The sequence below is a fragment of the Bison bison genome, unplaced genomic scaffold (genome assembly GCF_000754665.1).
Source record: "Bison bison bison isolate TAMUID 2011002044 unplaced genomic scaffold, Bison_UMD1.0 scf7180017864061, whole genome shotgun sequence".
Classification (NCBI taxonomy): Eukaryota; Metazoa; Chordata; class Mammalia; order Artiodactyla; family Bovidae; genus Bison; species Bison bison.
Genome location: NW_011494633.1, coordinates 5,193,883 through 5,205,914, shown reverse-complemented (window position 1 = coordinate 5,205,914; position 12,032 = coordinate 5,193,883). Strand labels below are relative to the sequence as shown.

At 36.7% G+C, this 12,032-nt stretch overlaps 1 protein-coding gene across 3 annotated transcripts in view; it reads left to right on the top strand.

Annotated features, from left to right (window-relative positions):
- The window catches only part of TRIP11 (thyroid hormone receptor interactor 11), a 70,647-nt gene that overhangs the window by 37,429 nt on the left and 21,186 nt on the right, over positions 1-12,032 (top strand). For all 3 annotated transcript variants that reach the window (XM_010836191.1, XM_010836190.1, XM_010836192.1), the window contains 3 exons: positions 2,880-3,043; positions 5,207-5,310; positions 10,014-10,113. In XM_010836191.1, coding sequence (XP_010834493.1) covers positions 2,880-3,043; positions 5,207-5,310; positions 10,014-10,113 — 368 coding nt within the window. The remainder of the gene's footprint in view (positions 1-2,879; positions 3,044-5,206; positions 5,311-10,013; positions 10,114-12,032) is intronic.

Genomic DNA, 12,032 nt, shown 5'->3' with positions numbered 1-12,032 from the left:
TTGAGGCTGGCCCCAGAAGTGAAAGCGTGGAATCCTAACCACTAGGTCACCAGGGAACTCCGTGATTTAATCTTTAATCAAGTGATCTAAAGTTGGACAAAGTTTGGATGTTAGAATAAAAGATGTAACCTGTGAAGGCCTAGGTCAGTGTGAATTAACTCCAGGCTTACTAGAACTTTTGAGTGACCAGGTCCCTGCTTACGTATTTTTCAGTTTTATTTCTCTCAATAAAAGTGTTTATTTTCCCCCTTTTTACAAAAAACGTTTTCCACTTCAAGAAAATCACATAACCCAAAAGCACTTGCAGCCACAGTCTCACTTACCCAGAAACAGTGTTTTTTTGTGCCTTTGAATGCTTCTGTATATGTGTATATATATTGTATATTATTCTCTTAAAGCAAAATGGTTGAGATCATACTGTTTATACTGTTTTGTAACGTGCTTCTGTCAGTTAATAATATGAATATCAGTACACATAAGCTGTGTGTTTCTGCAGTATCATTTATGGCTGCATAGTACCATTATTGTATTTGCCATAATTTCTTTAAGGCATTCATTTATTATTGATCATTTAGAATGTTCCAGCTTTTCAGAATTACTAAGAGTGCTGTTTTGATAACCCAAAATAGGCATTTTTGTGTTGATGATAGATTATTTCCTTAGTGTAAATTTTGAAAAATGGAAATTCTGGTTTGAAGGGCGTTTTTAAAACATTTGAAATATACTGCCAAATAATCTTCCAGAAAAATCATATCTGTATTTCTGTTAGTTGTACGTACATCATTTAATCTTTTTACTGTATATGATGTGGAGGGAAATACAAGGATATAGTACATATTATCTCTTGTCTGCAAAGACAATATAGGATAACACTTCTGAGGGCAAACTCCTTGCCCCTTTTGTTGGGTACATTATTGTACCTTCAGACTCAGAAGAACTTGTTTAAGATAAGAATTAAAGCAGTGAGTGAACATTTGTGTATGTTTTTCACATTGGCAGAAAAAAACATCCTCTATCTGTAAAATTGATCATCTTTCAATTTCAGGCCATTATTTTCTCTAATTAAAAGTCACTAGTTTCTGCCTGTTTTCGTTTACCATTCATAATAACTGTCAAAATAGTCTTCCTTAGGTAGGCCTGTGATCTTGTTGCTCCTTTTTCAAAACCATGGTAGTTTCTTCATGATTTGGGCCCAGGCTGTCTACCCCCTTAGCCTTATTTCTCACTATGATCTTCATCCAACCAAACTATTACTCACTTCTTCAGATAGAGCTATTTTCCTACTTTTTGTTTCCTACTCTTTCTTTATAAAAAGAGTGGGCCTGATCCCTAACCGTTGTATTTGTTAATCTCACTTGTTCTTCAAATAGCACTTCCTTCATAAAGAATTCTTTGGTTAGGAACCCACTCCTCAAATCTAAAATCAAACCCTAGTGTGATGTTTGAGTCTTTGATAGAGCACTTGTATTTTACTTTGGAGTATAGGTAATTATTGACCTGCTTTACGCTTTCTCCCACCCAGTGAAGTGTAAAGTTACTGGGGGGTAGAAATGATGCCATCTATTTTACACCCTCCCCCCAGTGTACATTGTTATGCATAGTTTCAGAGCTGTCCAGTAAGTATTAGGTGTATAAGTAACTCAGATCTATAAAATAAGGTTGTGGTGTTTTGAGCCCTTAACAATAGTAATATCTTATATTTGTTAACATTTTGAATGATATCACAGTTCATTTCATCCTTACAATTGAGTGATTTGTTAACAGGCAAAGTTAAAGTCCAGGGACAGAAGAGGGGATTTAAGTCCTCTGGTTATCAGTTTACTGCTCTTTCCACAAGAGGGTGCTGTTGTGTAAAGTTTCTTCAAAGTGAGCTGCTCTTAATTGGCTTTATTGGGCTGCTCTGAATAAGAATTTAGCTGGCTGGGTATTGAAAACCTAGGAAAGGCTATTACAGTATTTTCTATGTAATAATTATACATTAAAGAAGTATCTCAGTGACATAAACCTATAGGTGTTCTGTAAATCTCTTAAGGATCACTTGATTTATTATTTGGAACAAGTGTAGGGATTATTTAATATAAACAGAAAGATGATAGTAAAAGTTAATTAACTCATAATTAGGGCATTTAATCAATGGGATAGCCTTTGGAAATTTGTTAGTTCACTAGGATTGCAAGTGCTAAAAACAAGGGGGTATCATAGAATCCGTTGCCTGTTAGGTTGGGAGTTGGACAAAATGACTTCCAGAATCCCTTATAGCTTACCGGTATAAGTTTATGATATATTACACTCTAAGGGTTTTAGCCTGGAAACAAAAGTTGCAGGCTATTTGTGAATTTTTCTTACGCTGACATTTCTTGATCAGCACAATTCTGTTTAAAATGACTGCTGTTTTGTTCAAAGTCACCTTCACAGGAAGGATGACTGATTTAACAAAAGCAGAGAGAACAAAGATCAGAGGAACTCTTCAAGTTTGTTTGAAATCTAACTTGAATTTCATGCAGTGAAATGTAGGGAAGGAGAGATTCATAGAGACAGAAAGTAGAATGGTAGTGCCCGGGGGGGAGGGGAAGTTACTGGGCATGGGGTTTCTGCTTAGGAAGAGGGAAAGCATTCTAAAGATGGTTGGTGGTGATTGTTACACAGCCATGTGAGTGTACTTAGGACTGCTGAACTGTACACTAGTAAGTGATCAAAATGGTAAATGTTATGTATATTTTACCACACAAAAAAACAGAGGGAAGAGGTTTCATCTCGTTAAAGTATCTGAATACTTTGAGTATAACTTGCACTTAGTGCTATAATATGTAGGGAGGATATTTCATCTTGTTAAAGTGTCCAAACAGAAACAGTTTTACTTTTATTCTTTCTGTTCAAAGCCATCAAGCCAATTTACAGGTAGAGTCATTGCAGGAACAGTTGAATATGGTATCCAAGCAAAGGGATGAAACTGCACAACAGCTTTCCGTGTCTCAGGAACAAGTGAAGCAGTATGCGCTGTCACTCTCCAACCTCCAGATGGTCCTGGAGCACTTCCAGCAAGGTCAGTTGTATGGCCAGTCTTTCAGTGAAGAAAAGTCATTGTACGGTTGACCCTTGAACAATGCATGGATGCTGACCCCCCCACCCCACTGCAGTTGAAAATCCACATATAACTTGAGTCCCCGCAAACTTAACTCCACTTTTTTTTTTTTGGCTGCTGGGTGGCATTCAGGGATCTTAGTTCCCCGACCAGGGATTGAACCTGTGCCCCCTGCAGTGGAAGAGTGGAGTCCTAACACTGGACTGCCAGGGATTTCCCTAGCCCCCACACTTAAGTCCTAATAGCCTACTGTTGACCAAAAGCGTTACTGATATCGTAAGTAGTCAATTAACACATTTTTATATGTTGTGTATACTCTATACTGTATTCTTACAAAAAAGGAAGCTATAGAAAAGAAATGTTATCAAAAAAATCATAAGGAAGAGAGAATACATTTATTGTACTGTGTTTATTGATACAATAAGTTTCTGTTACCTCTTTACAAGATGAATTGTTTGCCTATTAGTGCCTACATCAGTATTCTCTTGTATGATAAGAAAAACACTGTAGATGTTATATATACTACTAACACTAGACATCAAAAGTGAAATGTGTGAAAAATTCATATTTATAGGTATAATGATTCATGATTGATAATGAAGAAGCGGTGTTATTGCTTTATGATAGCCTAGCCTTTACACTAATGAATGGTTATAAAGTCTTTATGGTATACAATAATATGGTCATATTTATAATATAGTACTGGAAACAGTGTTACATTAAAAAAAAACACTTGTGATGATAGCCTGATATGCAGATTTTCTAGTTACAAAAGAGGCATACCTTACGGTATTGTGATTCTTTGGAAGCAAAGTTATAGAACACTAAGAACACTAACACATTAAATTTATATTAATTATCACTCACCTTCTGCCTGTGTTATGATAGACTTGTTGTTCAGTTGCTAAGTCGTGTCTGACTCTTTGTGACCCCATAGACTGCAGCACATGAGGCTTCCCTATCCTTTACTATGTCCTGGAGTTGATTCAAACTCATGTCCACTGAGTTGGTGATGCCATCCAACCATCTCATCCTCTGTCGCCCCCTTCTCCTGCCTTCAGTCTTTCCCAGCCTCAGGGTCTTTTCCAATGAGTCAGCTATTTGCATCAGTGGCCAAAATATTGGAGCTTCAGCTTCAGCATCAGTCCTTCCAATGAATATTCAGGGTTGATTTCCTTTCGGATTGACTGCTTTGATTTCCCTGGTGTCCAAGAGACTCTCAGGAGTCTTCTCTAGCACCACAGTTCTAAAGCATCAATTTTTCAGCATTCAGCCTTCTTTATGGTCCTGCTCTCACATCCATACATGACTCCTGGAAAAACCATAGCTTTGACTATATGGTCCTTTGTCAGTTGGAGGTTGAATCCACTTTGAAGAGTTAATCATCAATAATTACTGTCCTTTGAAATATTGGTTAATTTGTTCTTAGCTGTTCATCTATACTTTAACTGCATTTTCTCATTTGGGTGGAAAGTACTTTTCTAGACACATAGTAGTAATAGGACCTGGTACTGTGAATGGTACCCTGATAACCAAATACACTTTTTCACATCTACTTCCCATCCCTAGATTTACTCCCTTTAGATCATTCACCCATCCATTTGTTAGTTCATACATTCAGTAATTACTGAGAATGAATGAACTGCTAGTAGGGAGGAGGTGCTTAGAGGATGTGATGCTACTGAAATAACGAAAGTCATAGTTTTGTAACTGAGCAAACCTTTACATTTGTACATATGTACATATCAGGGTTACTCCTGTGGTTGAAATTTTGAATTTTAAATGTAAGAGTTAAATGTAAGAGTTTTGAATTTTAAATGTACAAGATAGTGTGATAGTGGCTGAGGCCATAGAGAAAGCTTTGCTAAAGAGGAAATACTGATATTTGAATAGAGTTCTGAAGGGAAGGAAAGTTTGCAAGATCTGGAGAAAGATTTAAGCAGAGGAAACTGATCTCATTAATTTAATTCCGGTTAACATCACTACTAAGGCATATATAATTTTCTTGTTGAGACATTTGAGCTATTAATGTTTTTGTTGTATTATTAAAGTTTCAAGTGGTTTAAAATTATAATTTTATCACACAATTCTAAAATGCTAATGTAACTTTTTTCTCCTCTTTAGAGGAAAAAGCTATGTATTCTGCTGAACTAGAAAAGCACAAACAACTTGTTGCTGAATGGAAGAAAAAAGCAGAAAATCTGGAAGGAAAACTTGTGTCATTACAGGTTGGTTGAAATACTTTACGCTTGTGAATTTTATTATTCACAAAACAATTACTTGTACAATTTTTCTCTTGGAAATAATCTCCTGAACAATTAATTTAGTAAATGTTGCTGGGACATAGCAGTGAACAGGATACTAAGAATTTCCCTCATGTGACTTATAGTTTAGAATAGACATAGCAAATATGAGACTTCCATTTTTAGCACAGGTGGGCATCTTAGAGATCATTTTAAAAAAATAGTGTATACTTTTGACTTTATAATTTTCTCTTTTCAACAAAATATATTGGGTACTGTTTCACATGGATTAAAATAATGTGTATTATCCCATTAGATTTTTTTCTTTTGCAGACTAATTCTTTAAAATATTTTTCTCTTTATTATTATTGCTATACATAAAAAATTATATATAAGAAGTAAAATGAACCCTCATATTGAAAAGATATTTCCTTTAATGGTTTGAAATGTTTACTAAATGTTGAGTGACTGCAAAACAGTATTTACTCATTACTTTTTTCAACTTGAGTTTTATTACCAAAATGTCATGTTATCTTCCAGAAAATGATCAGCATAGAGGGTTGCAAATTCATCTGAAATTTTCACATAAATAGTATTGTAGTCTAGGTTTTTCTTATTATAAACTTACTCATATAATATCTAGCATCTTATTTTCATTAAAATGTTCTAGTATTAGGGCTTCTCTGGTGGCTCAGATGGTAAAGAATCTGCCTGCAGTGCAGAAGACCTGGGTTCCTCCCCTGGGTTGGAAAGATCCCCTGATGAAGGAGGAAAATGGCAACCCACTCCAGTATTCTTGCTTGGGAAATCCCATGGACAGAGGACCCTGGTTGGCTACAATCCATAGGGTTGCAAAGAGTTGGACATGACTGTAGTGACTTAGCACACACACTAGGTTTTTTTTTTTTTTTTTATAAACTTTAGCATCTTATTTTCATTAAAATGTTGTTCTAGTATTATATAACTTCTATTTGAGTCATGTTTTATGATCATGTCTTTGAGATTGGGGATAACATTAATTTAGAGGATTGTGCAAAACAATATTTAGATAATATAGGAATAGCAGTACAGCAAATACTCACATACTCACCATCTTGTACAAGAAATAGAATGTCACCCATTGAAGTTCCGTAAGCATCCCTCCACTTCTCCTCCTCTCCTTAGCACCTTTTATCCCCTTGTTTTCCTTTATGGTTTTATTGAATATATCTGTGTCTTTTTATAATGCATTGTTTGGATATATTATAAAATATTTTTAAACTGTATAAATGGAATTCTAAACTGTATGTAAATCGAATTCTTCTGAGACTTTTTTTTTTGCTTAGTGTCATTTTCATAAATTTCAGTCATATTACTATGTTAGAAGGTTCATTATTTTCACTGCTGTTTTCATTGCATGAATATATAATTTATTTACCTATTTTATTGATAAAGGACATTTCCATTATCTGCTGTACAAACAATGTGGTTATGAATTTCCTTGTTGATATCTCAACTCATTGGAAAAGACCCTGATGCTGGGAAAGATTGAGGGCAGGAGGAGAAGGGATGACAGAGGATGAGATGGTTGGATGATGTCACTGACTCAGTGGACATGGGCTTGAACAAACTCCAGGAGATAGTGAAGGACAGGGAAGCGTGGCATGCTGCAGTTCATGGGGTCACAAAGAGTTGGACGCACATATGCGAAAAAAATGAAGAGTCGAACACAGCTTAGTGACTGAACAGCAATATCGTCTGGTGCACAAACATGAGTTTCAGGTGTGTATCTTGATTGGAATTGCTGGCTCATGGGATATATATGGGCAATTTCAACTTTACTAGATTTGGTGGCAACTTGTTTTCTAAAGCATTTGTGATGATTTTCTCCTGCCAGCAGTACTTTGTGTTCTTGTTCTATTAATACATCTCTGACAACACTACCATTAACAGAATTTTTAAAGTTTTCGCCAGCGTGGTTGGTTGTTGTTCACTAAGTTGTATCTGACTCTTTGTGACCCCATGGACTGCAGCTTGCCAGGCTTCCCTGTCCTTCACTGTCTCCTGAACTTGCTCAAACTCATGTCCATTGAGTTGGTGGTATCATCTAACCATCTCATCCTCCTGCCCTCAGTCTTTCCCAGCTTCTTCCTTAGAGAAGGGAATGGCAAACTACTCCAGTATTCTTGCCTGGAGAACCCCATGAGCAGTATGAAAAAGCAGTGTGGTTGGTGAGAAGGGCTATCTATCTTAGGGTTTTAATTTGCATTTCTAGTAGTTAGGTCTAGCATCTTTTAAAATGTTTATTCACCATTGGTGTTTACTTTCTGATCAGCTCATTAACACATTAAAAATTTATTTCATCTGATGCTTTTAATTGTTTTCAGTGGGTCCAAAACATCTAGTCTGCTACTGTTATAAGTCCAGATCTTCTTTTTAAACTGACTTTGTTTTTAAAAATTTAAAATGTAATATATATTTAGAAAAACAAATCAGAAGAAACCGAGAGGGAATTAGTAAAGATAAAAGTTGAAATTAATGAAATAAAAACCCAAAAAATGGTAAAATGAGTAGTGGAATCTAAACTTTAATTTTCAAAAATCTTTTAGTATAGTTTTAAGCTGTAATAATTTCTTAAAAAATTATATTTTCTTAACTATAAATGCTGTGAGGTTAACAAATTCATTTGAAAGTTTAAATGTATACTAAATTTAATCTTGTAGATTTCAAATGTTAGTTTTTTTCATTTAAAATTTTTTGTTTCAGCTTCTCTATCAGTCAAGGTTCAGCCTGAAAAGCAGAACCAGTAGGATGTGTATGTGTGTACACATATGCACACACACACATATACACATATATGTTGATGTGTATACTAGATACAGATTCACACATAGGAGATTTATTACATGAAATTGGTGATATGATTGTGGGGTCTGGCTAAACAAGTTGGAAATTCGCAGGTTTGATAGTATGGAAAGGTTACATCATAGGCAGGCTGGAACTCATAGGTTTGGGCCAAAGCTGTTGTCCCCAGGTGGTCAAGAATGTAAATCACAAACAGGATGAACTGAAGTGGGCATGGGCTGACGCTGCTGTCCACAGATAGAATTTGCTTCTCTTTTATAGAGAAAACCCAGTTCTAGTTTCAAGATATTTCAACTGGTTCAGTCAGGCCCACCCTGATTATTCAGGATAATATGCCTTCCTTAAATTCAGCTGATCAGGAGCATTTATCACTTTTACAGAATATCTTCATAGCAACATCTACATTACATTTGGATAACTGGGGACTAGCCTATCCAAGATGATACTACAAACGAAAAAGCTATCACACCCTGATTCAAGATGATGAAACTGTGATCTCACATTTTTGTGGTTGAATCCTTGAGAATAACCAAGAAAATTGTGTAAAAGAACAATAGTGAGGAGGGACTTGCCTGCTAAATGTCAAAATAGAGCCATAAATCAATACCATATTGACTAGATTAGTAGAACAGAAGGAGAATCCAGAAATGGAGCCCAAGTTACATTTGAGAATTGAAAACTAAATTCTAAACTACTTTTAATTTAATGAGGAAAAGAGTAGATTAACTAATAAACAGTGTTGGCACAACTGGCTATTTATACTGAAGAAAATAAAATTGGACCCTATCTTACACTGTATACAAAAGTAAATTCCAATTGTATTCAAGCAAGGATTTCTTAACTGTGAGGGGTGCTGGAAGTCTGGAGCTGTTCTTGGCCGTTACAGTGACTGGGTGGGTCCTCTGGCAAGTGGGTAGGGGCCAGGAATATCAAAAGCACTTCCACTGAGAAGTACTGTTTTAAAAGTGGTTGTTGTTCAGTCGCTAATTTGTGTCTGACTATTTGCCACCCCATGGACACGCAGCACACCAGGCTTCCCTGTCCTTACTATCTCCCAGAGTTTGCTCACACTCCTGTCCATTGAGGTAGTGATGCCGTCCAACCATCTCATCCTGTGTCATTTACATCTTTAACTTTTATATTTTAAAAATATAAATGTTAAAAAAAGAAAAATATTTTGCAAAAAAATCTAGACGACCACATATGTAGTCCAGAGGCAGGGAGGAGCCTAACATCAACTAAAACTCAAGAAGCAAAGTAGGACATGTTTGACTGTATTTGTAACACTGATGACAGAGTGTTCATATCTGCTATACAAGGTGCTCTTACAGACTAGCTTATGAGAGAAGGACTTCTCAATGGAAAAATGGGCAAGGTGTGTGAAGATTTTTGCATGAGGGTAGTTCCAGCTGTCCTATAAACACGAAAAAATGCTCAAATCCACTGGTATGTAGAGAAATAAAAAAGTAATAAAGAAACATCACTTTTATACCCATCAAACTTGCAAAATTAAAAAGAACATTTGTTGCTATATTTCTTGACTTTTTTATCTTTTTCATAGTTTTTTCTTATTATTGTCACCTTTAAAATTTTTGTCACCATGTCGTCTTTTAATAGCATTCTCTCTCCTTTATAATATATAATTCCTCTGAAAGAGACATTATGATGTTGTGGAGTGTGGGTTTTATCTTTCATACTTAGCAGTATCAAATGAACTTGCCCAAGGTCAGAGAAATACGGCTTCATCAGCTGAAAGGGATTGATTGACTTTAAGCTGTCTTCCGGCTCCATAGTTTGTGCAGTAGTTTTTGCATGCTGCTTCTTAATGAACTTTTCTTCCTCAGGAACGTTTGGATGAAGCAAATGCTGCATTAGATTCGGCATCAAGACTTACAGAACAGTTAGATTTAAAGGAAGAACAAATTGAAGAACTTAAGAAACAAAGTAGGTTTTTTCCTTTTTCTTTTTTCCTGCAATACCAGTGTTGAATCAGATGTAGTGTCTTGCCATGCGTTGGTACAGTCGAGTGAGAACAACTTCTTCTAGAATGTGACTTCCACTTCTGTCCCCCATGATCAGTTTACTTTGATTTGAATACGGCTCCTAGTGAAACCAGAGTCATAAGTTTGGCCCTGGCTATCTACTGGTTAGTTCTTCTGAATATTGAGGCTGTTCAGCTGTGCTTTCTGCCACCTTGTTGACCGTCTAAGGGATAGATTTGACTGAGTCAGCTTGTCACAGTGTGACTTTTCCCTGTTCAATCCATGTTCATCCTGCCTAAAGCTGTCTGATATGTTAAAGGAGGCAGTGTTCTTAAGTAAAAGAGTAACTTTTTGTGGAATGAATGTCTGCCTATAACTAGCGTGTTACAATTATAGATGATGCTTTACATGTAGGCACTCATGTATTTTTTGATGCTTGTAAATTATCTCATAGGCCCTGTCACTTCCCTAGGGTGAGTCCTGTGTTTAGGATTATCAGTTGGGCCTCAGATAACCAGGTGATTCATCATGCTTTGTTAACTGACTGCTGACAGAGATGGCATGTCCTTGTTTAATCTCTGATTTAATGGTCCCCAGGAAGTTGAAGCTATTCTATGGCTGCATTTAGTAGGTAATGATTAAAGATTATCAGAAGGGTGATGAGAACCTAGAAATGTATCAGCTTCAGGGGGTGGGTTAGGAGCAGTAGTACCAAGGCATGTAATTAAGGAATTAAGAAGCACCTCGTAACATGAGATAGAAACAGGCAAAAGTAGGAGATGGCACAGCACAAACACTGTCAGACAACAGAAAACGGTGACCTGGACATTAAGGAGGCAAGCAGACAAATCACTGAATTGTGGATACCAAGGGACAGGCCAGATAAGTTGGCCTAAAACAAGCAGGAGACAGGAGATGAGAGATTGTTAGAAATAAAAAAAATACTAAGAGAATGTGAAGTCGTATCCTTATGGTCACTAATCTGAGGCAGATTCGTGCCCAACTAAAAGTCCTCTGTTTGCTTTGTAAGATTTGGCCAGCCATGGAACTCCCAATGTAATCGAGGGGCTGGAAATGGACAAGGAAACAGTTATATATGGGGTCTACATGGGCATTTTATATACATGTACTGTATTCTTTAGTCTTCTCATATTTTATTTACCTTTCACAGGAAATTAAAGTAGGCGGTATTAGTTCCAGTTTATAAGTTAAAGACACTGAGATTTAAACTCTGATCTTTTATCCTTGACCAAAGTTCATAATCTTTCCATGTTGCTCTATTTCTTGTCAGGAAACAGTTGTTTATAGGCTAACTTGTATTTTGTTCTGTATATATCTCCTTTGAAGATGGAATAGTATACCCTAAATATTGAAATGGTTGCCCTTACCCAGAGGCAGTGTTTATTTGGAAAACAGTCTAGTTGGGTTGAAGGCCACTGTAACTACAGCTTTCAGTTCAGTTCAGTTTAGTCGCTCAGTCATGTCCGACTCTTTGCGACCCCATGAATCGCAGCATGCCAGGCCTCCCTGTCCATTACCATCTCCCGGAGTTCACTCAAAGTCACGTCCATTGAGTCGGAGATGCCATCCAGCCATCTCATCCTCTGTCGTCCCCTTCTCCTCCTGTCCCCAATCCCTCCCAGCATCAGAGTCTTTTCCAATGAGTCAGCTCTTCACATGAGGTGGCCAGAGTACTGGAGTTTCAGCTTTAGCATCATTCCTTCCAAAGAAATCCCAGGGCTGATCTCCTTTAGAATGGACTGGTTGGATCTCCTTGCAGTCCAGGGGACTCTCAAGAGTCTTCTCCAACACCACAGTTCAAAAGCATCAGTTCTTTGGCGCTCAGCTTTCTTCACAGTCCAACTCTCACATCCATACATG